Source organism: Triturus cristatus, chromosome 11, assembly GCF_964204655.1.
Source record: "Triturus cristatus chromosome 11, aTriCri1.1, whole genome shotgun sequence".
In the NCBI taxonomy this organism is placed as follows: Eukaryota; Metazoa; Chordata; class Amphibia; order Caudata; family Salamandridae; genus Triturus; species Triturus cristatus.
This window is the reverse complement of record NC_140594.1, coordinates 554,622,215-554,648,409: the sequence shown is the minus strand read 5'-3', so window position 1 is coordinate 554,648,409 and position 26,195 is coordinate 554,622,215. Positions and strand designations below refer to the sequence as shown.

At 45.3% G+C, this 26,195-nt stretch overlaps 1 protein-coding gene across 1 annotated transcript in view; it reads left to right on the top strand.

The window, feature by feature from the left end:
• DIPK2A (divergent protein kinase domain 2A) overlaps nucleotides 1–26,195 on the top strand; it is a 65,718-nt gene that overhangs the window by 28,551 nt on the left and 10,972 nt on the right. The window contains exon 2 of the mRNA XM_085633546.1: nucleotides 11,300–11,603. Coding sequence (XP_085489672.1) covers nucleotides 11,300–11,603 — 304 coding nt within the window. The remainder of the gene's footprint in view (nucleotides 1–11,299; nucleotides 11,604–26,195) is intronic.

The window sequence follows — 26,195 nt, the reverse complement described above, 5'->3', positions numbered from 1 at the left end:
GCCACTGGATTCATGCGGATTTGAGCGTTTGGAAGAAGCGTCGGAGTTATTGACGGGACACCGCAACTACAATTATTGGAAGACGTTGCTGAGATTTGAAGGATGAACATTAGGCGCCCCTTAACTTCAGCAAGTACACAGAGGGTGCCGATATGGAAGAATTGACTTAGAGCTGCTCTTAGAGCTGCTCTTGAAGAGGGACCTGCTCGGATTACTTACTGTAATCCCCGTCCTGAGAGAGCCAAATAATTGGAGGCTGAAACGCGAACGTGTCGACATACTGATCTATGAGGAGTCCACAGATTGGGTTGACTAAAAAAATTAGTTATCTGGCGCATATAATAAATCCAGATAGAGGATTAATACCTCTTGACGCCAAGAGGATTACCTCTGAATGTATTACTGTGAATAAGAAGTGTACATATTAGTATTAATAGTTAGGGGAATTTATATGTGATATATAGTGTTGTGTGTGTGTGTGTGTATATATAAGATGTATATATGTTGTATGAAGTTGTATATATGGGTCGTTGTGTAATGAATTTTTTTGTGATTGTTTTGGATATATTATCTGTAAAGTAATCTGATGTTCACCAAGAGATATACGCTTCTGAAAAATAATTATTGAAGTTTTGATAAAAGAAAAAAAAGATTGCCAAGATAATTTACTGTTTCTTGTGCTTAAACAAGAGATTGATCCCTCTATTCCGATTTTCTTTATATATATATATATATTAGCAAAGTGTCCTTGCGGGGGGGGGCGCTTGAAGCTGGTGCCGGCTGTGAGGTAGGACGGCCTCACAATTATTTCACGAAGCAAAGGAACGAAGCCGCACTCTTCCTGGATATGAAATTAGTAATTTTTTTTTTTTTTTTTGAAAAACCTTTATTTTAGATCAGTGACACAGCTATTCAGCCGACAACCCGGAGGTACGGCAGCTTTAGAGATTCAACACATGCTTGCGTCCACATATCACTGACAGGAGAGCCAAAGGTTCTATTTTGCATAAACATAAATGCAACCCTAAACACAAGCAAGGCGAAAGGTACTGTAAACACCAAGAGAGGTTCCCATCAGGGGGAAGAGCCCCATCACGTCCAACAGGCACAGATCTATAGTAAGGGAAAGGAGGGAAAGGCAGAGACTCTAGAAACAATCACATATCAGCGGGAAAGTCAAAGCCGGAAAAAGACTAAGGGGAAAGTTGCTCCTCAGGCGGATCCGGGTCGGGGGCAGGCATATGTCCCCTCTGTACTGGTTCCATGGCCCCCACACAGCATGCCATTTCCGAGGGCGCCCCCGAGCACAATACACTGTCTTCTCCCTAAACATACTCCAGTCCATGTTTTCCATCCACGCTGTCAATGTGGGCGGCCTATTGGAGCCCCACAGCCGAGCGATATCGCGCTTGGCTACCATGTTCCCCAGGGTCACCCACTGAGTCTGTGCCGCGTTGTGGTCAGTAGGACTCCAGACATTCAGGAGACAACATCGCGCCTCAGGCTGCATAACAATTCCTGTTACCTCCCCCATCACCTCGTGGACTCTCCTCCAGAACTCCATAATCGCACCGCATTCCCAAATAATATGGAGGAAGGTACCCACCATACCACAGCCTCTCTTACATAGGCCCTCCTCAGAGAAACCCATGTGGACCAACCTGGGCCCCGTCACGTAGACCCTATGGAGTATTTTAAGCTGCACCAGCCGCGCGGGGATAGCGACCTCTTTGGGAGAAGAAACTGCGGACTGCCAATCCTCCTCCTCTAGTTCAAGGCCGTCCCTTATCCATTGGGCGCGTAACCCTAGGAGAAGATCCGCCCGAACATTGATAAACTTCTTATAAATGAGCGAAATCGTGCTCTCTGGCATGTGACCATCCAGGATCCGATCCTCCAACGGAGAGGACTCTGGCACCTTCTCCCCCTCCACAAGGACTGACTGCAAGGCGTGGCGCACTTGTGCATATCGGAAGAACTCCGTGCTCCCCAGCTCGTATTCCTTCTGCAGCTCCTCGAACGACTTTATCCTACCCTTAACCAAAAGGTCTCCAACCCTGGATATGCCGATCAAATCCCATTTCTCGAACCCTTTTGTGCGCCAAAGCTTCCCCAGAATCTCGGAGTCAAACAGAGGGGTGGCAAGGGTAAGCTTACCCCTCCAGCCCAGCGAGTCCGTCGCCACCTTCCACACGTGGACGGCCACTCTGGTGGGCCCCGTGAGGGTGAGGTCCGACGATTTCGAATACAACGCTCTGTGGTAATTACCCCCACGGAGCAACCAGCGGTCCATGGCGAAGCCAGGGCTAAGCGCCGGACCATAGACACCATGGTTAATCGCGCTCAACTGGGTGGCCCAGTAATAACGTCGAATGTCTGGAAGCGCGATACCACCGTCGTACCACGGAAGCGTCAACTTAGCGACTGCGATACGCGGTAGCCCGTCCCATAAGAGCGCGCGCTGGTGGCTTTCGATCTCACGGAAATAGCTGGCCGGGACCAGGTCAAGAGTGTTCTGCAGGGCATAGAGGAAACGGGGAAGGGACATCATTTTAAACAGTGCAGCGCGGCCAAGGAGGGAGAGCGGCAATCGCCGCCAGCCCGCCACATCCCGCCGCAGGCGCGCCAAGGGAGGGAGCAAGTTCTTCTCATAGCGCAAGATGGGGTCGATGGAAATATAGATCCCCAAATACAAAAAGCCCTGCTGGGCTATCTGGATCGAACAGTTACGCGGAACAGGCGGGACATCCCCACACAGGACATACAAGTGTGACTTCCCCCAATTAATGACTAGGCCCGAGTTTCTACCGAAAGATGTCAAGACGTCACAAACCACTATCAGAGATTTCTTAGGCGAGGCAAGATATAACAGAATGTCGTCAGCGTAGAGTGAAATACGGTCTTCGTGGTCAGGCGACCAGCGAAGCCCACGTATATCCGGGTGCCACCGTATCCACGCCGCCAACGGCTCAAGAGCAAGGGCAAACGGCGACAGGGGGCAACCCTGCCGGGTGCCTCTCCCGAGCTCGAAAGGTGCCGACGCCCGCCCGTTCACCACGGCGCTTGCAAGAGGCCCCTCATAGAGCAGCCTCACCCACCCCACGAATCCAGGCCCGAAGCCGAATTTGGCCAGCACCGCCCACAAGTATGCCCACTCTACCGTGTCAAAGGCCATCGTGGCGTCGAGGGACGCCACAATAGCCGGCTCTCGTATCGTACCCGTCCTGGCAATCACTCCGTGGAGGCGTCTAAGGTTTAGTGCAGTGTTACGGTGCGGGATAAAGCCCGACTGATCCGGGTGGATCAAGTCGCCAAGTACCCGGACCAGGCGGTTCGCGAGAATCTTGGCAAGGATTTTCGGCTCGGCGTTAAGAAGCGAGATCGGCCGATAGGAACCACACCTATCCCGGGGCTTTCCGTCTTTATGTATTACCACGATCGTCGCCAGCCGTTGATCGAGCAGAAGAAACCCGTTCCTCCGCGCCTCCACGAACATGGCGGTCAAGTGAGGAGCAAACTTATCCGGACAAAGCTTGTATAGCTCTATCGGCAGACCATTTGGGCCCGAAGCCTTGCCGGAGCGCAACGCACGGATAGCACCTGCCACTTCGTCTACAGTGATATCACCATCGAGGTCCTCCCTATCCATGGCGGAAAGGCAGGGCAGAGCGATGTCACGCAGAAGATCACACGAGTCCTCAGTCTGTCTATCCGAGACAGAGGCGTATACCGTACGAAAATAGTCTGAGAAACACCGGACTATACCGTCGGGATCAGTGACAACCTCTCCCCCATCCGTCAACAACTCCGGCACCACACGATTAACACGCTCCTTTTTGTCCAGCCATGCCAGCAATTTCCCGGCCTTATCACCAACATCATACAACCGCCCCTGCTGCTCCCTGTGAAGGGTCTTGGCGGCATTTGTCACCAGATCCCTATACTCCAATTGCTTCAGGCTCAAATTGTGCAGCGTGGACGTCTCAACATCCCCCTCCAAGGCCAACTCTAAAGCCGCTATCTCGTCCTCCACTTGTATCACCTCGGCGTCTCTCCGCCGCTTGGCGGCCACTACCAGGGACAAGGCTTCTCCTCTCAGTACAGCCTTAGAAGCTTCCCACAAGGACACCGCGGAGTCAACTGAGCCCTGGTTTTCTCGAAAATAGTGGTCAACTGTCTTCAGCAACGCGCTGCGCATCTTGGGGTCCCGAAAGTACCAGGGGTTAATGGGAGCCACCCTGCCCCCCGCCACCCGGCCTATGTCCAGACGTGCCCACACCGGTGAATGATCTGATATGCCCCGTGCCATGTGCCTAACCTCAGTTACCAAAGAGGCATGTGCCGCCAGAGTGAGCAGATAATCAATCCGGGAGAGACTCCCGTGGGCCCCGGAGTGGAAGGTGTATTGTCGCTGAGTGGGGTGCCGCAGCCTCCAACAATCTACCAGGCCAAAAGTATCAGTCGGGAAGCCACTTCTGAGCCCCCCCCGGTGTCTCTGGGCGGGTACCTATCTAGCATTCCAGAACCAACCGCATTGAAGTCCCCTCCCACCACTAGCATCCCTTCGGGGAGTTCAACAAGGCCTTGCCCAGATCAGCAAACGTGGAGGCCTGCAAGGCAGGAGGGACATAAACACAAACCAAAACCAACGTTCTGCCCTCCCACCTCCCTGACACGGCCACAAAGCGCCCCTATCATCAGCAATGGTGGAGCCCACCTCAAATGGTAGGGAAGCTCTGACAAGTATGCCCGCACCCCTGGATCCCGAGGAAAACCCCGAGTGAGCAATGAATTTGTAGCCCTTTCTGTTAAGTGCATAACACATATTCCCTGTAAGGTAAGCTAATTTCAACCTTGTATCTTAAAAATTGCACTAATTGCTTCAAAAAAAAAAAAATTCAATATGCAGACAGAGCTGTTAGCAGACATCTTTCAATTTATTTTATTCATAGCTGGTTCCACTCCTCATACTTTCTAGATGTGTGGTAAATTAGAAAACGGGCACTCAGCCCGCACAAACACTTCACAAGTCCACACCATCATATAGGTTTAGACACATTAACGCCATAAGGAATTTGTATGGTTAGTAATGAGCAAACTAATTTGTATTCATGAATTCCTTGACAAACCTATTTCATACAGGGCACTTAGCCCCATTGAAACATGAGACAGGATTTGTTCGCCAAATAGCTTTGTGATCCTAATTACCACCCTTGGCACTTAGCCGCACACACGCATAATTGGCAGCGTGGATCAATAGACGTAATTTGTAGTCACGGAACACAGACTTTCTGTGTCCAGCTTACAATACATTCAAAGTTACAGACATAAAAGTATGACAAGTGGAATCAGTATGATACACATGATTAAGTGTTTCTTTGATTTAAACCACAACTCCCAAAATGCTTCATTGTGGGCAGGACGGATAAGTTGGTATAAAAATGTAAAAATAAATGATGGACTCTTGTAAATACCGTGATCAGGAACCAGTGGAGTTCGAAATGCGTTGGTAACAGAGAAGGTCATTAAAATTTACTAATTTCATATCCAGGAAGAGTGCGGCTTCGTGATATATATGTATGTATGTATGTATATGATGTGTCTATGCCCAGGTATGGGAGGGTCATTTGGGTATGCCCCATAGTGTTCTATTGACTGGATTCAAGCTAGCCTGGCTCATGAACTGTAATACCCAGAAACCGGTCCCAGGATGCTTGTTTCCAGTCCAGGGAGGACCTGGCTTGGCAGTTCGGTCTGGACTTTTCCCATGAGGCACAGGGTCAAAACTGATTTGCATATGGCTGGGTCGAAACTGGGGTGGCATGGTGAGCAAAAGAACAATGGATTTAACCCAGATCTCTTGACTTAGGGTGAATGTGATTTATTCAGCATTCTGTCCATTTGTTTGCATAGCGTTAGTGAGGTATTGGGCATGTCAGCCTCCAGTTTGAATGCTTCTTGTAAAATGTTGTCTAGTAGAATGTCATGTGAGACAGCAGCTCAGTCGGTCATATAATTTAGCTCATGATCCACATGTCTAGGAATCACTGCCTCTTAAGTCCGGTAGATGTTTAATAGATTATTGAAAGTATTTGATAGAGATCTTGATCTTGCCATTGATCTCAGTGTAAGTGGGTTGTGTGCCTGAGGTTGTCTTGCAGATCTCTCTGGTTGCGGTGAAGTGGTGATCTAGTGGAGTGTAATAAGGAATATTTCTCTATCGTGATGTATGGTTAGGCCAAGTATTTGCAGATTGGGTTTGTGCACTTTTAGACCATGCACATTGGTGGGGCCATAGTCTGTTGCTACCGATGAGAGAGCCTAAGAGGACACTACTTTAACCATACAACAATCGTAAGCTTTTTGAGAATATTAGCCTTCCGTTAAAACATTCAATAGGTTTAAAAGTGGGACTCCACTATCCCTACTGGTTGTTGTTTCATGGACTTAGTTCCTTGTATGTTACAACGTGAAATTAATTGTAGAGAAAAGAACATACGTAGGTTAAAATGTTTCATCCTTGTTAATGTCCATATCCCGAGGACTGTAAAAGTTATATTTTCAATTTCGGGCCAGTCGACCTACCAGCATTTAAAAGCTTTTTTTAAACCAACTAGATATTTTAACCTTCCATGAACTGTCAGAGTTTGGAAAAATCTAGGCACAAGTTTCATGGTTTAGGAAAAGTTAGAACATTGCCTTATTGGCTACGGCATTTTGTCATTACAGTTTTTATTCTTTAGGAATTAGTAGACTTTAATATCTTCTTCTCTAAATAGTCTTAAAACATCACATCGTTTGTGCTGTTGACATCTAGAAATACTACTTTCTAAGTGTACTTTCCAAACCTGTGCAGTTCAACAATTGGGTAATTTTCTGGTTAACTTATGGTTGTGTGGCGTCCATCTCCGCTTCTTTTTCGTGTAGGAATTTTAGCAAATCTCTATGGTTGTTGAAAATGTGTTGCGCTGTCTAGGTTGATCCCGAACTTCGCAGGGCCAGCGAAAGAACATATTTTTTTTGCACTGTATGGCAAGAAATCCCTTCCTAGTTTTAGCAGTAATCTTTGAGTAGTCCTGTGAGATGTAGATTCTTTTGTTGCCATTACAGTTGATGTATTTATTCTTCCTCATGTAGTCTACAATCCATTCTAAATGTTGATTTCTTAATGGTTTACCAACAACGAGTCTAGGTTTTTCAGCGCGTGAGTTTTTAAAAGTAGGAAATCTGTTCTTTCCATCTCCAGTTATTTCCTCATACGAATTCCTGTTGTTGTAGGGAGCTATGTTTCTGCGGTGTCTTCTGCCCCTTCTGGAGCGCTAAATATGTGGAGGTTCTCGCCCCTATTGCGATCTTCCAATTCAGACATTTGCCTTTGTAGGTTCTCTGAGTTAGACTAAAGCAGAGTTTATTTTTTTTTGCGTTAATTTGGAAGTCTTTGACATTACTGATCCTTTCTTCACCTCTGCGCCTCTAGTTATCGCTTTTATGTGCGATCTGACTGTTTCAATGTAATTTTGTATAGCATGAGTGTTCGTTTTTATTGACTTTGCTAAGTTATGTACTTCCAGTTTTTTTCAATATGTCCAATTTTGCATTAATATCGGTTTTCCATTTGACTGCGTATTCTAGATTAGGCGGATCTGCTTTGTGTTGGTTTGGGTTCTTTCAGTGTGTGACGACTTGTTCTGATCAGTGCAGGGATGCTGGGAAATGGCAGAGTGCTGCACCAAGTTCTGGTGTTCAAAGTGCGATTCTCCAATATTAATAATCGCTCTAATCCTGCTTGGTTGCTGTTTGGTTAGATGTTGGGCTGTAGGGGATAGAGCACCATCGCGAGAGATTGCTCGGGGTCAACTCTATTTGTCTGCTTTGCACTGTAATTTGCTGTTTTTATTGGTATGTACTACAATTAGAATGCGCTCTACTATTTTCTGGTGATTGCTGAATGGTTGTATTACTGGCATGTGCACTGTAGATTAGTGGTAAATGCTGGTATTTACTGCTGCAGTGCTTTTTAAAAAAAAAAAATTATTTAAGATTTCTTTATAGGCAACTTCGACTTCACTTTGACTGCATTATAGTGATTTAGTGTATGTTATTGCTGTTTCTGCTCTACGGTAAAGAATCGCACATGCGTCTCATGTGATTGCGTCTCGGTACGCAGTTAGGGTACTAGCGTTGCTTAGAGTATTAGCGGCATTCTATTCACACTGCAGCTGCTCTTGGTTGTCACTGCTTTTAGAGGTCTAATATCTAGTGCAGTTGTGCTTTCAAAGCATTGTTTGGGCTCGAGACATCTCACACGCTGGCTGTATCTCCCCATAACTTTGTCACCTCCAAGCAATTTAGTATCTGCACGCACCATGCCGCCAAATCCGTGGCTGGGAAAGCATTATATTGTCTTTGTGCCTGCTCTGTAGCATTTAATAGGCTCTGAGTGGTCTTTTTATGATTGTTGTTGCAGCCCTTACACCCTTTGTGCAGCTTGTGGCACCATTTTCACCGTGCAGTCCTCCTGCCCCTTTAATTGCTTTGCGGTGATTTAACGCATAGTTAAGGCAGGGACGATTGATGCGGGGTTCTACCCAGTGTGTCTGTGTCAGACTGGCACAGGCCGACCTGTGTATTGCTCTGAGCCTCTCCTCCAGAGATTGATGAAGTGCGGGCATTCTTTAAGTGCTCACTTAAATGCGCTCAGTATCCGCTTGCACTACATGAAATTAAAAAAACTTAAGCTCCTTTTGGAAAGACTGTCTGACTGTGGGCACTATATTGTTTGTGTATTGACAAATATAATTGTATCATGTAAGTTTTTGTTTTGTAGTATGGATTATGCACAGTCCTGGTCATGCCAGTTGTTTCTGTATATGTACAAATATGAGAAATGTATTTCACATGAACCATAATAAAATCCAGAATTAACACATTTTGTTCTCCAAATAAATGGTTATTACAGTGGTTCAGTATGTGATCACGGAGTTAAGTGATTTGATGAATGTGTCCATATTGGCAATTGTGGTGGTGCTTGAGACTTTTGGCATTTTTCTGCCCTAATCTTTCCAGGCAGCAGGACCTGTTAATTGCTCCACCATCAGGAATGTGCATCAGGCCCAGACAGTGAAAAATAGGGTATAGGTGTGGGCATGATGGGCCATTCTGCCCACACGTTGGTGGCAGAGCTGTTACCTTTTTTTTAATTTTCAAAGGATTTTCCTCCAAAGCTTACACAAACTTGACACCAGTCTATTGTCACCCTAAAACCCTTAGAGGCTGGGCAGGAGAAGAAAGGGGAAGGAAGTAAATTTCCAGAACCTGGTGGTGGGTGGACTAGAAGCTCCCCCACTTCAGTGCGTGGCTCCAGGTTAAAATATTTGACCTCCTTACTCACTCATCAGTTCACTATTGGACGTGTGGAGGACCCCCAGAAGGTCTGTCCTGTTCCTTGAATCCTGCCTTCTACCCTCAGATCCTGCCCTGCTGCTTGCGCTTTGCCTTGCTGATTCATCCGAGGACTTCCAAAGTGAATCAAAAGGTCAGTTGTCTGAGTTAGTGACACAGCAAGCTCCAGAGGACTCTCTGCAGCTGACCTGCCTGAGCTCTAGTGGCATCTGTTAGAATGTCTTCCTGAACCGCAAGAGATGCCTTCCCATGTCCTGGACCCATTTATGAGCTCCTCCTGTAAATTCCTGAAGTTTTGAAATTTGTGTGCCATTCTTTGAAAAGGTAACTTTCAGCAGAACAGCCTGTTCCTGTCTCTGGCTTGCGCTCCAGTCTACCTGAACTTGTGACTTTGTCCCGGTCCAGCGCGGCCAGATATTCAGTTAGTGCTTACTGCTTCTTGGCACTATTTTTACTTAAACCTTTATATTTGCATATCTCCTTTTCTACTAGTTATATTAACTTTTGGTCTCATTTTATTTATTAAATTGCTTTATTTTTCTAAATTGGTTTGGGGTTTTTATTGTGTTTATTCACTTTATTACCGGACCTGTGCTGCATAAATACTTAAAACCGTGCCACTAAGTTAAGCCAGACTGCTTTTATGTCAAGCTACCAGAGTTAAGCGCAGCTTAATTTAGTGACTTTTGTGGTTCGTCTGGACAAGGATTGTGGTTGTTCGTTTGGTACGGGTAACCATGCCCACCCACTTGTCAGTAACTCACATTTCTTACACCACTCAAGAAGGGCCGTCTATGTATGCAGAGTCTGTGAATATTCTAAGGTTTGATACAACTAGAGCACTGGTATGTAGCGAGTCCTGTTATAATCTGAAAGGTGGCATAATTCGAACCTTGCTAGCATCCAAGCCCACATTTGATAGTGCCTTTACACAATCTGTGAAGCTATTATCTCCACTCTTTTTTAATGAGTACGTAGTCAAACAAAATGTTTTGCCTCCGTGCATGGCACTAAAATTGGTAAGTGGATTCTTTTAACTGCACTATTCGATTCTGGACCATCTTGTTTCGACAAGTAGGCATTTTTCAAAAATACACGCCCTGTAGTTCCCATAAACATTTTTGGAATACATGCACCATGTGTGGGGGTTGGCATGGCATTTTGGAAAGTATTATTCTAGATGTTAGTAAGGATTTGAGGAATCTCCTAGAGCCTTATGTTTTTATGAAGGTTTTTATTTGTCAAGTGTGACAGTCTTGCATTGTTGAAACCTCAGGTGAAGGGGAGAATGACTTTGAAGGGGTGGAAGTCGAAATTGGAAGTCTAAACCTGACTGACTTCCATAAAGCTTTCACCATGAAAAGTTTTAGATTTTCAAATGAAGAGTAGAGCAAACTAATGTGTGGAAATGTGGAATTTGAGATTTTATAACATATTTTCCTGGGTATGTTGAAGGTCCTTATCCTGTTAACAAATCAGATAATTGGCTACCAGCTTGCTCACCTTTTGTATGCCGATTGAGTTTGTATTTCTTAATTATTTAAATGTAAGCTTTATTTAGAAGTTTGTGTGGAAGTAAGTTTGTTTAATGCGTTATGTATATGTTTACAGTTGTGAATGCTTCCTTTTGTGTTTCTCTTAATCTTCATATTTGAAAAATTGTTTGCTTTTCCATTTGTTCATGAGTTAACCATGTAAAGCCAAACTATAAACGTTTAAATTATGCCTTCCAATTTATCCCACTCTTAAAGGGCATGTTAAAGGAGAGTATTTGTCTAAAGTATGAATTGAAATAAATATTTGTCCTGTTGTGATGGGGAATGGACCTGTAATATCGGTTTAGTCTTGTGCATGTTTTGTTTTTTATATGACATTTATTTTTACTCTTCTGTTACAGAGTTTTCCATCAGATGAAGGATGGCCTTTTGCAAAGTACTTGGGTGCATGTGGAAGAATGGTTGCTGTAAACTACGTTGGAGAGGAGTTATGGAGTTTTTACAATGCACCATGGGAGAAAAGAGTGGACCTTGCCTGGCAACTAATGGAGATAGCTGAACAGCTAACAAACAATGACTTTGAATTTGCACTCTATCTCCTAGATGTCAGCTTTGACAACTTTGCAGTCGGTCCAAGAGATGGGAAAGTCATAATTGTAGATGCTGAAAATGTGTTGGTGGCAGATAAAAGGTTAATTAAGCAAAGTAAGTTGATTTTGCTACTTACGCTTTGTATTTTGTTGCGTGAGCGCCTAAACTAGCTCCAGTGGCTCTAATCCTGGCCCTCTGATATACCTCCGTTAAAAAAAAAAGTCCAGAGATTTTTATTTTTGATTTGTGTTTGGATCATTAGTGAAGCAGTTTAGCTTGAATAGACATTGCTGATCTGGGCCAAATTATTCTGGACGACATTTTTCAAAATGGCAGATGTGTTGTAGTGATGTAATATTTTAGGAACCATGAGACCTATATACTTCGATTTGGTGTCAAAACAGAGGTTTTGGGGGTCAAGTAGTATTATAGACACAGAAAATAACTCCTCGGAGCAACCCTTCCACAATTTTCCAAAATGTCCAGCTATAGTAGTTGAAGAAGAGGCATATGAAAAAAAGTTTATCACTCCTGTTTAAGATACATTTTCATAGTTCACTTTATTTCTTTCTCCCATCACTTGTGATACATTTGCAGAATGTTGAACATGTGAGGAGAGCATATTGACAGGGACATCTTTTTATACCACCGGTTTTGCATGCACATGTAAGTTCTGTGGGTAAAGGCTTTAGAAATGTCATGGGTTTTAGCACCCCGTCAAGATCTTCCCAACCAAATTCACACTACTCTACATGTGTATGATCCAAAACATTTACACATCTTCTGACTAAGTAGAACGCTCTTTTGTGTCACTGCTTCAAATGACTTCGGTGGAAGGTCACTCTTTTTCTATACACTCACAATATATTTTTCTACCTCTTTAAAGTCCAATTTTTCTTCTGTTTCAGCAAATCTTTTTAGAAACTTAACAGGTTCAACAGTAGCGCCAAGCTTTGTTCCAGTTTGCTCACTGTCATCACCCTTAAGAATATGCGCCTTGATAAGAACACTGGGCATCTGTGGGTCAAGTTTCTTGCACAGAATATGAAGAGGGATTAAGTGTCTTTTCTTGCATGTTCCAGAAGGTATCCATAACAATCCTGGACTCAAAAACATTGCAACAAATCTAAGTTAGCACAATAATACATCTGTCAATTGACAGTACAATGACTTGATTGGAACCATTTCAAACAGCCCACTCAACATGTGGCACAACACAAAGGTCCGCTTCCTCCAATTTGCTGTTAAGTTATTTTATAATATGGCTCGTACCTTTTGAATAAATCTCTGTAGGCAGCAGTCCCTAATTGACAATCCTTCCACTTGAAATAATTGGAAATTCAGTGTTCACAGAAGTATTAGCAATGTTTTGGCAAGTTAACATCTCCAAGTTAATCTTGTTCGATGTTGACCAGAATATATTAGGTTACACAGGTATAGGTTTTGAATTTTTGATGTAGGCAAGGTCAATCAATTCTTTATTTTGCATTTAAAGATAAAATGCATAAAAGTACATGGAATAAAATTCACTTCATACATAGCAATAAAAGTATTACAGTACAGGCCAGGCTAGTTTAATCGGACTAGAATGATTGAAATATTTAAAACAAGATCATTTGATTTAAATAAATGATGGGTTGTTTTTAGAGAACAATACCACTAATTTCATAACAGCGGATTGCCAATGCTGCCTTGTATCAACCACCTTAAATAAAAAGTTTGATTAAAAAATATCATAAAAACAGATTTTATCAAAGATCCCGTACTCTGCGATACACAAAATGCGACGTCCGGTGGAAAATTAGTCAGATTCACGCTCGTGATATTGGGACATATCGGGATCCCTGGATATAGAATAACGGTTGTTTGGGAAGTCGCGAGATACTGAAACCCTTTGTGGGTTGGAATTATCACCACAAATAAAAGGTTTCCATTAAGAAGACATAGCCTTGAAAAAGTCGCAGGACTATTTGCCCTTGTATTCGACGAAACACGTGTCTGCTGTCTGAAGACCAACAAAATTAATTTATGCTGATATTGTGCACTGTTGAAAAAAAAAATTGAGACACCTTCGGCGTGTGCTGGAAATTGTCATTTTATTCAGTTGGCCTAGGCCTCAATTTTGGGGAGGTTGGTGGTTCTCCTCACCTTGCAGCACCATCACTGAGATAAGGAAATTCTAAGATTGTGACATGTGCTATTCTCCTAAGTGGCGCCATTAAACCTAAATAGCATACCACTGTTCGGTTTTCTCGCATATAAAGATGAAATGCATAAAAGTATGTGGAATAAAATTCACTTCATACATAGCAATAAAAGTATTACAGTACAGTCCAGGCTAGTTTAATCTGAGTAGAATGATTGAAATATTTAAAACAAGATCATTTGTTTTAAATAAATGATGGGTTGTGTTTAGAGAACAATACCACTAATTTCATAACAGCGGATTGCCAATGCTGCCTTGTATCCACCACCTTAAATAAAAAGTTTCAGATTAAAAAAATATAAACAGATTTTATCAAAGATTCATTGTAAGGTTCAGCAGCACAATCATTCTACATAAGCCAGAATTCTAAAATAGCCGTCTTGTTTGGAATTGGTTAAGAATCTTGCATATACCATAGATATAGTGCATAAACTCTTTATGGTTAGACCATATACTACAGTCATCAAACTGATCCCCGTATTAAATTAATGTATTTGCTACCCCCACAAGTTATTGTAGCTACCAATAAATGAGAGGCAGTTACGAAGCATACATAAACGTGGTTTCAAGTTGTTGGAGGATAAATAATGCCTCCTAAGTGTGAGGCAGATTAAATTTTCGTACCAATGGGATAATGTACTTGTACCTTTCTGTGGCATAAAAGGAGCAGAAAAATATGTGCAGAGTAGATTGTTTTGATTTTTCATCACAGGAACAGAGGGAGAGATGACTCAATGAAAATACATTTCAAGGGTGTCCCACAGTGGTATGTAATTGAGACATTCTCGTCAGAATAAAACGATGCCTGGAGTACTCTACAAAGCATAGATGTGAGAGGGAGCCATGTTGTACTACCGGTAAATCCCGATATGTCAATACTGAGCTTTTTCCTTTATATCTTTCACATTTATCCTTATGCTTTTTGCCATGAAGATTTCTTTTTCAGCTTTTAGGGAAGCTTTCGCACAGTATTGTTGTAACCTACAGGTCCTCGAAACCCAATGAGATTAAAGATTCTCTGCTGTAAGATAACCAAGGAATTTTAAGGGCATGGTCTAATTTCATAAAATCTTTTAATCATTTGGTTTAGTGGTGCCGTTTTGCATTTCCAAATTGGTAACTACAATAAAAGCGGAGCCATTTTGATCGTATCACAAATAAAAGGGAAATCTAATTCGTTATGAGATATAAAATGTGAGCAAGCTCCTGGTACAGACAATCTTTTGACACATTTGTCTTCCAACACTTGAAGTCCCTCCACATCTACTGACCCCCAAATTCCTGTCCCGTCTGTAGCTGTCGCTCTTGCTTTTGCGCGGTAGATGTTAGCCATTTCTTGAATGGGTTTGCCTCCCAGTCTTTATGAAAATCTAAAATTTGCCTCTATACTCATGCTCAGGTGATTTATTCTATTTTAGATCATCTCTTTCCATTTTAGTTTAAAGTCAAACAATCCACCAACATAGGTAAATTGTTCTACTTCCTCGTTTTTTATTTCCATCTAACTAAAATCTTAAACTACTTTGAGTTTCCACCTATGGTCATATTAAAAGATTTCTTTTTATTTACCTTAAGGGCTAGGTCGGCCATGAAGGCCGCATATTCTATTAGTATTTGTAGGGCTGGGGAGTTTAAGCCAGTAGAACAGTGTCATTGACATATAACAGGATCAGAATCAGAATCGGGAATTAACTCTACACTTGGGGCGCCTTTATTTTTTTCAATCGGGGGCTCATTCAGTTTGTTCGTGTAGAGAGTAAATAAAAAGGGGGCAAGTACACCGCCCTGTATAACTCCCTTCTCTCCTTCGAAAGGTCTGGTGCACTCCTTTGAAAGGTCTGGTGCACTCCCCTTCGATCCCGTAGTGGACTGAGGCTGTTTCACCTGTATAAAGTTGTCTCATGAAATCAATTATTAGTTGGTCTACTTCCATGTCCTCAAAAATGACCCACAGTTTGCCATGTGCTACGCAAGCCAATGCCACAGACAGATCCATGAATTCCATATGAAGATGCCCTGTCTTTGCAATTGTATATTTTGCAGCCATTAAAGCCTGGTTCAGGTATTGATAGAGGGTACCCCTACCCTTCCTGAACCCATACTGCACTTAAGGCCAAGATCCTCTTCTCTTCAACCGAGTTCTCGAGCCTGTTAAGTAGAACCTGGGCCATGAGTTTTGCCGTGCAATCTATCAGTGATATGGGACGATAATCAACAGGATTAGTTGGTTCCCCTTTTTTAATAGACTGTTATTATTGATTGTTTCCATGAGGGTAGTGGCCCTTCTTTCGCTACCGAATTAAACAGTCAATAGGGGAGATCATAATGAAATATTACCAAGGAGAACATCCACTGGGATCCTATCTGGCCCTGCAGCTTTCAGAGGGAGAGGGAGAGGGGGGGGGGGGGGGAGAGATATCTGAGAGCAAGTTGAATTTCTTCTAGATTAAATGACATGTATATTTTCTCCTTAGAAGGGCAAATTGCCTTGTTTGCAAGGAGATTATCTGCCTTTTGGAATATAGCTTGAAATGGGTGACCCGATTTTCCTCACTTATATGTACATCTAGGGATGGGTCCTCCTTGTCCGACCATAAGGGGGAAATTAATCACAACCAAAAGTTTTTACTTTCATTGTGAAGCTTGCTTTAAGGTATTCCATACCTCAGCCTTTAATTGCTTCAGCTTGTTTGCTCTGGCCAATTTATAGTTTAGCCTTAAGGTTCAAATCAGATCTTTTTCCCTAGGTTGGCTTTTTAAGGCTTTACGTAGGTTTGCTGAGGCTTATGAGCAGGTTTTATCAAACTAACGGTGCCGAGGAACCATATGGGTGGGTCTAGGGCAGCTTAGTTGTAACTTTAATTCTGCTAGGATCTTTTCAAATGCTTCAGCCTCCTCCGTAACTTCCGCCATGGGGTCTAAGCAGTGCAGGACATCATTATAATTAGTTATGGTCTTGGTGATTAGAGTGACCTCATCAACTTTATCCCACTTTAGTGAAAACCCATTGTTTTTTAGGTCTCGGGACCATCCGGTCGGCAGACCGGAAGTCCGGAGATTTAATGACTTGGGAGAAGAGGGGCTTGAACCCGCCCCTCTTCTGCCCTGTTCTCCATTGGCTGGCCTCGTAAATGCTGGCCAGCCATTGGAGAAGAGGTCCCGTCACTCCAATCATGCCCCGTCCTTTTCGGATCGGGGGGCGTGTTTTTTGCGAAAAGTCTCAGGGAGGAGACAACAGCAAAACACGCCCCCGAATCCGAAAAGGAGGCTGCCTTTCTCCGAGGCATGCTCTGCCTCGGAGAAAGGCAGTGGCGTGCCTTTTGCTCTGCCCCAACAGAGCCGGTGTCCTGACCTTACGAAGGGACAGCTGCTTCGCCAGGGAGCAGGTCTGCGCTGCAATTCGGCCCATAGCGCCATGAAGCCCCGTGAGGTGTGTGCGCGTGGCAGAGATGGACACGTGCAGAGTTGGCCCTGTGGGAGCACTCATTTACAGTTACTGGCGGGTGGGCAAAAAGATGGATGGATGAATGAATAGACTATGTAGAGCAGATGATATCCCTTGTGTAAACTAGAAAACACAAGCATTGACAATCGACAACACATTTGTCTTTAGAGCGCGAGAGAACGCAAATTGCATTTAAGCATCAGTATTTCGGGTTTCACCACAGTCCTCGTGGAGCGCGGCAGGCTCCCGGGCACCCCCGGCTGGGCTGTGGGCTGTGCAGCCAGTGCGGGGGCGCCTCTGACCATAGCAGGGCACACTTGTAATTTGTACCTCATGTATCAGTACTGTTCCTATTGTGAAGCGCTCTGACACCTTCGGGTAAAGTCCGCGCTATACAAAAACGCATAAAATAATTTTTAAAAAAGATGAAAAAAAACCGCCCCAGAGTGCGGGAAGAGCACGCCCTGATGACGGGCAGTGTCCCTGGGGCAGCACCGAGCCAGCCCCCGGCCCAGTTCACACCGGGGTTTGTGCAACACGGTGCCGTGGTGAGTGAGCCACCTGGGAACACAACCCCCCTCCCCCCCACCCCCCGGGCACAGCTCACACCGGGGTTTCCTGAATTTAAACTCCATTTGTGCAATATTGTGCCATTGGCAGGTAGCCACACGGGGAACGCCCCGCCCCAGAGGCGGGCAGACCGGTTCCTGGGCCCTCGGCGTGACCCAGCTTCCTTCAGAATACCCATCATTACATCACCGGTGGAATAAACAACCCGGAAGGAGCTGCAGATTCATAGTGCCCTCAGTGAATGGGAGGGGCGGGGGCTTACCCTGACCCTGTGGGCACACACTGCCAGTCTGGCCTCGCCCCGCACCCATCCGTAGCAGGAAGTGCAAGGCTCACCCTGACCCTCTGGAGTCTGGGCACACTCTGCCAGCCAGGCCTCGCCCCTCACGGCCTCCCCTATCACTGGCAGGAGGGGCAGGGCTCCCCGTCCTGGACGGAGGGGCGTCGGGCTGAACCTGACCCTCTGGGCTCACTGCCAGTTAGGTCTCGCTACGCGCCCATCACTAGCAGGACGGGGACAGGAGGGGCAGAGCTTGCCCTGATCCTCTGGGTATTCACTGCCAGTCTGGCCTCGCCCCGCACCCATCACTAGCAGGAGGGGAAGGGCTCCCGGTCCTGGACTGAGGGACGCCGGGCTCACCCTGACCCTCTGAGCACACACTGCCAGTCTGGCCTCACCCCGCACCCATCCGTAGCAGGAGGGGCAAGGCTCACCCTGATCCTCTGGGCACACACTGCCAGCCTGGCCTCGCCCCGCACCCATCACCAGCCGAAACGGGGTAGGAGGGGCACTCTGCACTCCAGAGTTTCCCGGAAGTAGTGTGCAGCCGAAATCCAGCCGGAAGAATTTATACTCTGCTGAGCCCCAAGACTTGGAGAGTGCTGAGGAACCCTTCGAATATTTATTTATGTGTATATATGAGGCAGATCTTACCATACATGCCAGCATGTTGGAAGAGGAAAGGGGGATATTTAAAAAACATCATCCTGAGAATGTCTTTCTCCCATTGACTTCTATTGTGGCTGCACGGGGTCTATAGGCGTGTATGGGATTTGCAAGTCTGCTGCTGCGGGATGGAATAGCAGAGATTGAAACAGAAGTTTTTTCCACACCTGTCAAGAGCGCATAGAAATCGCTATGCCAGGCAGAGGGCGCGTGGCATAAGTGTTGTGCACTGGCCTGCAGGATCAGGTTCCTGGCAGTGCATACTCCGAGTAACACGAGGCCAGCCCCTCCCATCTGAAGCAACCCGAGCAGTCGGGTTTGGGCCTGTAGGAATCGGAGGCGGGAGGCTAGCCTTGACATCGGTACTTTTCCGCCGGAACCGGGAGGGTTCGATGTATGCATTACCCAAAGAGCTCTACAGTAGACATGTTTGTTACATGGAAGTTACAATATTACAAAGGAATCATTACAGAAAACAGTACAAGAGGTGTGTCCAGGAGTGACCAGGGTGAGCCGAGTATGTCTGCACCAGCATTTGGTAACAAATAATGTCTTAGCTAAAATCTTGTTGTAGTGGGCCTTCAAGTCCGTTTTGAAAGTCCAGACACCCAAGATGCAACGGGTCTGATGTGGCCAAACCCCTACAGGGTCATAAGAGTCCTCTGTATACTCTGGGAGTAAAGAAACCGACAAAACCTACACAAACTCTGCTTTAAGGCCGGAAAGCGCGGACCCGCCATGTGGTGGCATGCATCGTCATCGGGTTCCTCCGGGCATCACTCACGACGGGTTACAACTCTCTCAAAACTGCAGATGAGCGCTGCCAGTGTGCCCATGCGGCTGTGCCTACGCCAGCTGTGTGTGGGGGTGAAGGAGAGCAGGGAGTAATAATGAAAAGTAAAAGTGATTTAGACGTTGGCCACGTTCGTCACGCCACTATTATTGGGGCAGCGTTTGTACTCCGTTTTACATCTGTATTTAGCTTTCTTGCAAGGCTCAGTTAAGGTCCGGAGGACTGGCACACCTGTTAGTAGGGTTAGTAGGACTGGCATACACCTGTTAGTAGGGTTGGTTAGGACTGGCATACACCTCTTAGTGGGGTTAGGAATGGCATACACCTTTTTTGGTAGGGTTGGTAGGAATGGAATACAGCTGTTTGTACGAATGACATATTCCTTTTATTAGGGTTAGTAGGACTGGCATACAGCTGTTAGTAGGACTGGCATACAGCTGTTAGTAGGACTGGCATGGTATACAGCGGTTAGTAGGAATGGCATACATCTTTTCAGGGTCAGTAGGGCTGGCATACAGCTGTTTGTAGGACTGGCATACAGCTGTTTGTAGGACTGGCATACAGCTGTTTGTAGGACTGGCATACAGCTGTTTGTAGGACTGGCATACAGCTGTTTGTAGGACTGGCATACAGCTGTTTGTAGGACTGGCATACAGCTGTTTGTAGGACTGGCATACAGCTGTTTGTAGGACTGGCATACAGCTGTTTGTAGGACTGGCATACAGCTGTTTGTAGGACTGGCATACAGCTGTTTGTAGGACTGCCATAATACACCTAAGTAGGGTTAGTAGGAACGGCAGAATCATGTTGGCCCGTTATCACTGTGAGGATGAAGCTGTATTCTCTTTTCTTTTTAATGTGTGCCTTGCAGACATTCATTAAAGCTACGTTTTTTTTTCACCAAGAGGCATTTTTAAATCCCTTTTCTTACTTTACTGAGGAGAGCACTAACTTTCAGACAGATGTTCAATAAAGGGGCAAGTGTCAATTTACACGATAACCGAAGAAAAGAAGCTGAAAAGATACCCTGCACCACTTCGCTGCAGTGGTTTGGAAATGTCGCCACGTGTCTTTGGATTCGCACACCAAGGGAGGGGTAGTATGGACGTCATGATGTAAAGAGGAAGGACTGTACACACTCCTCCGTTCTTGTTGGTGCGTCTTCAAATGTTAAGGACGTGGAGGGGCAGTTGGGGTTTTGACCAGATGGAAGAGTTGCTTCGGTCGGTTCTTGGCTAAGTCCAGGTGGGATGTGAGGTGGTTGGATTCCTCCCAGAAGATGTGTCTTGTACAGGAGCCTGGTATTTCTGAGACGGGTGAGGTTATTGGTGGAGTCCAACCATCTCCATGTTTCTCAGAGTTTTAAGGCTTTCCTTGCACAGTGCTTTGTTGAACGTTGGTGCTGATGGTTTCGGTCGGTCCTTTTTGCCTTGGAGTGGACCTACTTTATCGAGCAGATCAGAAAGGCATTCAAAGCTGCGGGAAGTCGAGTCATTCCCGTCCGTGGTGGGGGCGATGGGGAGCAGTGTCTTCGGAGCAGTGTTGCTAAGTATACCGATGGCCATGTTTTTGGAGTTTCGAAACCAGGTAGCTACACTTTTCGGTTTGCCCGATATCTTTCACTCGGAGGGTGTTTTCTTTGGAGATTAGTAGGTCCAGTATGGAGCCTTTTGTGTGTGTAGGTCTTGGGTTGTGTTGGATTAGACCAGTTGACGAGAGTGGAGGCGAGGTTGTCCACTGCAGAGACTTCTGTGGTGCCCCCTTGTAGATTGAAGTCTCCCAGAAAGATCACTTTCTTGCTTTGTGTTGTCTAGTCAATTATGAGGTACATGTGCTCCTCGACAAAGGCTGTTACCACCTGGAGAGCGGTAACTTGCATTTATTCTAAAATGAGGATTGGTTTGAAAGTGTAAGGTATCGCAATGTGGAGAAGGGGCCATTTGGTATCTCCTTTCATTGCTGTGAACCTTCGTAAATGACCGCGATACCACCCGACGCTGCCTCCCTGGTACTTTCTGATGATGGAGAAATTAGATCAAAGTTCAAAAGTTCACGAGATCGCCCGCGAACAAGTGTCACCGTCGCCCCCATCCACCCGGCAGTCCCCACCCCTTCTTCCAAGCTGTGCCCCCCCCAGTCGTCCAAGCAACAAGCATTTACAATGCAATGGTCTCGTTCGAACTACGTTTGCACTTTATAGTCAACAACATTATCTTTACAATACATTCTGAGTATGAGTTACATTAAAAACAAGGATGAACAAGGATGAAGACCATGCTTTTCGAAAAACTGTGACCGGAGAAGTATGATTTTTCAGGTTTCAACCCTGCTTAATGATGACATAACAGGAAATAACGTAACATCACCTTTAGCCTGACCTTAAAATCGAAGGAAATGATATAACATGACACAAGAGAAGGCCATAAGGTCTAGATATAGATGACATCGTCACTGGGTGGTGGGCCAAATTAATTAGATGAGAGCCATGTTATTGTGCTGCCATGGAACAAAGAGGCAGATGAGGGCTGCTGGTCCTGTCCAGCCCAGCTATTCGCCACCCATCCCTTATTCACCGAAAACAAGTGACGGCCGGTTTCATCCTTGCCTTTGTTTCAGTCACAGTGCTCCTGTGTATCTTATGGCCAGTGAGTGTGAACCTTACGACGTGCATGGTTTCCAGCATCACCCTTCCTCACTGAAGTGCAGCAGCGCTCTCCTTGTTTGTTTGTGTAAGAGAAAGAAGGAACTGGAGAGAGGAGGCAGGAAGAGAAAGAGAGTGGAGGGAGACTTGGGGAGGAAAGTGAGAAAGAAGATCAAATGGAATGAGTGGGAAAAGGAGGGAGCAAAGATGAAAGAAAAAGAGAAGGGAGGACGGAGACAGGATAACATGAGAGAGGAAAGCGAAGGGGAGGGAGTAAGGAGGAAAAGAGGGAGACAGAAATAACAAGCATTTACAATGCAACGGTCTCTGCATTGTTAAAGCTAGAGCTATTGGCATTGCTCATGACAATGCCGTTTCTTTAAATGTTTTAAAACACAAACATAAACAAAAATAATGTCATGAGCAATGCCAATAGCTAACTTTACCAATGCCGAGACCATTGCATTGTAAATGCTTGTTAATTTCTTTGCAAGGATCCGTTTGGGGGCCGATTTTACTATTTTTACCACCAACCTCCAAACCATCGAGCAAGCGAGCATAGCATGGTCACTGAACTGTCATTCTAACCTTAACAATACTGTTACTGAACTTATCACAAGTAACTACATCATCAATCGTAGACCTATGATCCAATCTTTGATAGGTAGAAGCAAATTATAAAGTGGGGACCATTAAGGTGGTATCTAAAATTCTCATTCCTAGGTTCAAATAATCAATATAACGTTTAAGGCGTTTCACTATGGTGAGTGCATAAAATGGGTTATTTGGTCTCCATTTTGGTCCACTATTTCACAGAATCTTGGTTTGTCTCTTGGACACTTTATGTTAAAATAGCCAACCCAAATAAATTGCACTTGTTTTGGGTGACTACGAGTTAGATTGTTGATAGTCCTATCTAGGCACTCCATCACTGATTTGGGATTCTCAAAATTGTTGTAGTAATTTTAGCATTAGATCCCAATTTTTATACCCTTTTTATTATTAAAACATAAAAATACGGAGAATTAGTCCAAAAAGTCGGACAGGATTGTGTTTACTAGCATGGTAAGAAAGCCCCCCTTAGCTGTGCCCCCTTTTGGTGGAAGAGCTGGGGTGTGAAAAGACCAGAAGCCATTTAAATAAATGGCCAGGTTTCATGGACGCATACGATCTGGAAATTTGATAGCTCATTCAGCCACTCGTTATGCTTTTTTATTATAACCTGCAATATTCCATCAGAGGAAGGTATAATTCTGACCAATGTCCTCTGTTACAGCTATCTCTAGCCCATTTCTAAGTGCATCCATTGGTACGGATCTAAAGCTCACAGCCTCTGAATCCTTACTAGTTTTCCTGGTTTTGACACTCTCAAAGTCCCTCCTGGAACACCCCGTGAGGCTAGCTGGAGTGACTAACTGGGTGGCAGTTGGTAGTCAATCACAGGAGTCCAGGTTTTCTAGTGGAAGAAATCTATTTGAGATGGAAATTGGCGTATTTACTCTCGAGATATGACAATTCCTGACAGACACTGAGAGTCCATACATTTCCTATATAGCTGTGGTCTTCGGTTATAACTAGGTCGATAAAAATATTCAAGAGGCACCGGGTATATCGGAAACTCTGGTGAAGGAGCTGGGGGAAGTTGTGCTAATATATCTCCCACAATCGCAGGCTTATCGAAGTTAAGGACAATACAATCCCCATTACTAGTTTTAGGTGATTGGTCTACCCATGGTTTTCTCCTAGCCGTAATCTGATGGTGTTGGTGCCCTATCCTAGCGTGCTTGGTTAGCCAGTGCAGCGCTGTACTCATGAGTTGCGCAGTGGATTCCTGTTGAGTTTAGGGCTGGGGCATTTACCAATATTAAGACAAAAGGGCAAGCAGCTGGTGGAAGATGTAGAGCCTGATCAATAGCACCCCCCGTGCTGAGAAGTAGGGCTCGGGAATTGATCACTAACCAGGGAAGTCCTTTTCCTCTGGGCAGGTCTGGCATATGTCCCCCTCTGAGATTTTTTGACTGATAAGGAAATTAGCCTAAGATGATACTCGAGCCCCTTCACATTTGTTACTTTCAATTACAGCCCCAGCCGAGGCAACTGTGCTCTGTACTGTGGGCAATGCCACAAAGGTAGGATGACTCTTGGTGGTATTTGTCTTTTGTTTTCCCTGGTTACTCATATTTGGTTCAGACGCAGTCACTGGTACATTTGAGATGGAATTATGTTGTGGATACTTTAGTTTTGCTTTAACCTCTAAATTTCTCAAAACAAGTGAGCCATTTTTAATCATCTTTTGAATCTTTGACTCAATAGTCTAGCTGCCGCCTTATGGGTTTTACGATTAAAATAAGTTTGTCCAATATAATGTCTAAATTTGTGGCAGGGGGTGGGGGAGGGACTGGTCCCTGGGTTTCAATCTGCGGTTTTGGGGTGGTCTGAATGGACAAGATATTTCTTGGTCTCTTAGATTTCTTATGTAGGGGTTATTTTGGAGGGCCTCTTTTCCTTTTGCCAAGTGTATCTTGATGCGAGGGGTTTAAATCTCTACCTAAGGGGTGTATAGGGGGAGCTGAGTCTCCATGAGATACACTAGGACCTTCCCCAAGCCCTTTACTGCCTTGTCTTTCCTGCGGGATGCTGTCAAGAGTCACTCGATATATTGCCACTGGACAAAGTTCCTCTACCACGAAGGGATAGCAGTCTTTCAGTCACAGCAATCTCTTCGGAGATTGCAGTAGTAGTTTTGGCCAAAAAGAGTCAAGTGTAGTCATAGGTACCCCTTCAGAGTCCATCACGTTGACCTTTTTCCCCATTCAGGAGCCTTTCCCACAGCTAAACTCCCTTGAAAACCAAGCGTTAGAGTGGGGAAGCAGCCTCCTCCGGGCTCCAACTGGCGCGTTGTTCAATTTAAGCGCCTCTTGGCGTGAGGCTGGCGTCACTGGGGACCAGGGAGACTGGGAGATGTTCTCCCCAGGCTCGGTCCCGGTCTCTCGTGCTGCAAGGGCTGTCTGCGGTAGGTGCTGTGGCATCATTGGCCACAGCTCAGGTCAGTTGTTCCACTTGTAGACCGTAGTTTGATTCTTTGACAGATAGTTCAAGATAACTGTAAAAGAAAATGTGCAGTTCTTGCAAGGTGCACACTGTGGGCTGTCGAACAGTCTCTGAAGTTTTGCATGGATAACATCTTGACCATTCACAATTGTGACATAGTCCACAACAACAGTTTTCAATGAGGACACCTTTTTGAATTGAAATTCTACAGGTGTAAGTTTTTTTTTTTGTGGTTTTTTCTTCAAGCTCTTGTACATGTTTGTGCTCCAATCAATCTGGGGTTTGTAAAGTGCGGCTACTATGCCTTGAGGGTGTCAAGGTGCTGTTGGGTGTGGGGGAGGCGGTGTGCAGATCTGTCTGGGTGCTGGGTTAATTCGAAGAGCTAGGTCTTTAGGTCCTTCCTGAGTTGGAGGGGCATGGCGTCCCAGGTCTTGGTGGTGAGGTAGGAGAAGGATCTTCCTCTGGTTCTGCAGCTCCATGGGATGATGCCCAGGGACATTGTGCAGAGTGGAGGAGTCTGTTGGGTGCATGAAATGAGGCAGTGGTTCAGGTATGCTGGTCTGGTGTGATGGGCATTGTATGCGTGGGTGAGGAGTTTGAAGGTTATTCTTTTGTCGACTTGGGGCCAGTGGTGTTCACCCAGGTGTTGAGTGATGTGGCTGCGCGGGGGATGTTTAGGACCGGGCTGGCTGTAGCGTTTTAACGTTCTGGTGCTTCTGTAGGAGTTTCTGGGTGACACCGGTGTAGCGTGCGTTGCCGTAGTTTAGTCTGCTGCTGCTGAGGGCCTGCGTAACAGTCTTCCTGTATTCAGCAGGGATTCACCTGAAGGCTTTTTGGAGCAGGCATAGCGTGTTGAAATGTGACAAGGAGACCGCGTTGATCTGGCTGTTCATCAAGAGCGTGGAGGTTGTGTGCATGGTCTGTGGGTGGTGGTGGAGGGGGGGGGTGTTCCACGTGCAGTGGGCCACCAGGAGTTGTTCCAGGATGAGGAATGCTGTCTTGTCGGAGTTGAGCTTGATGAAGCGGTCTCTCATCCAGGTTGCGACTGGTTTTC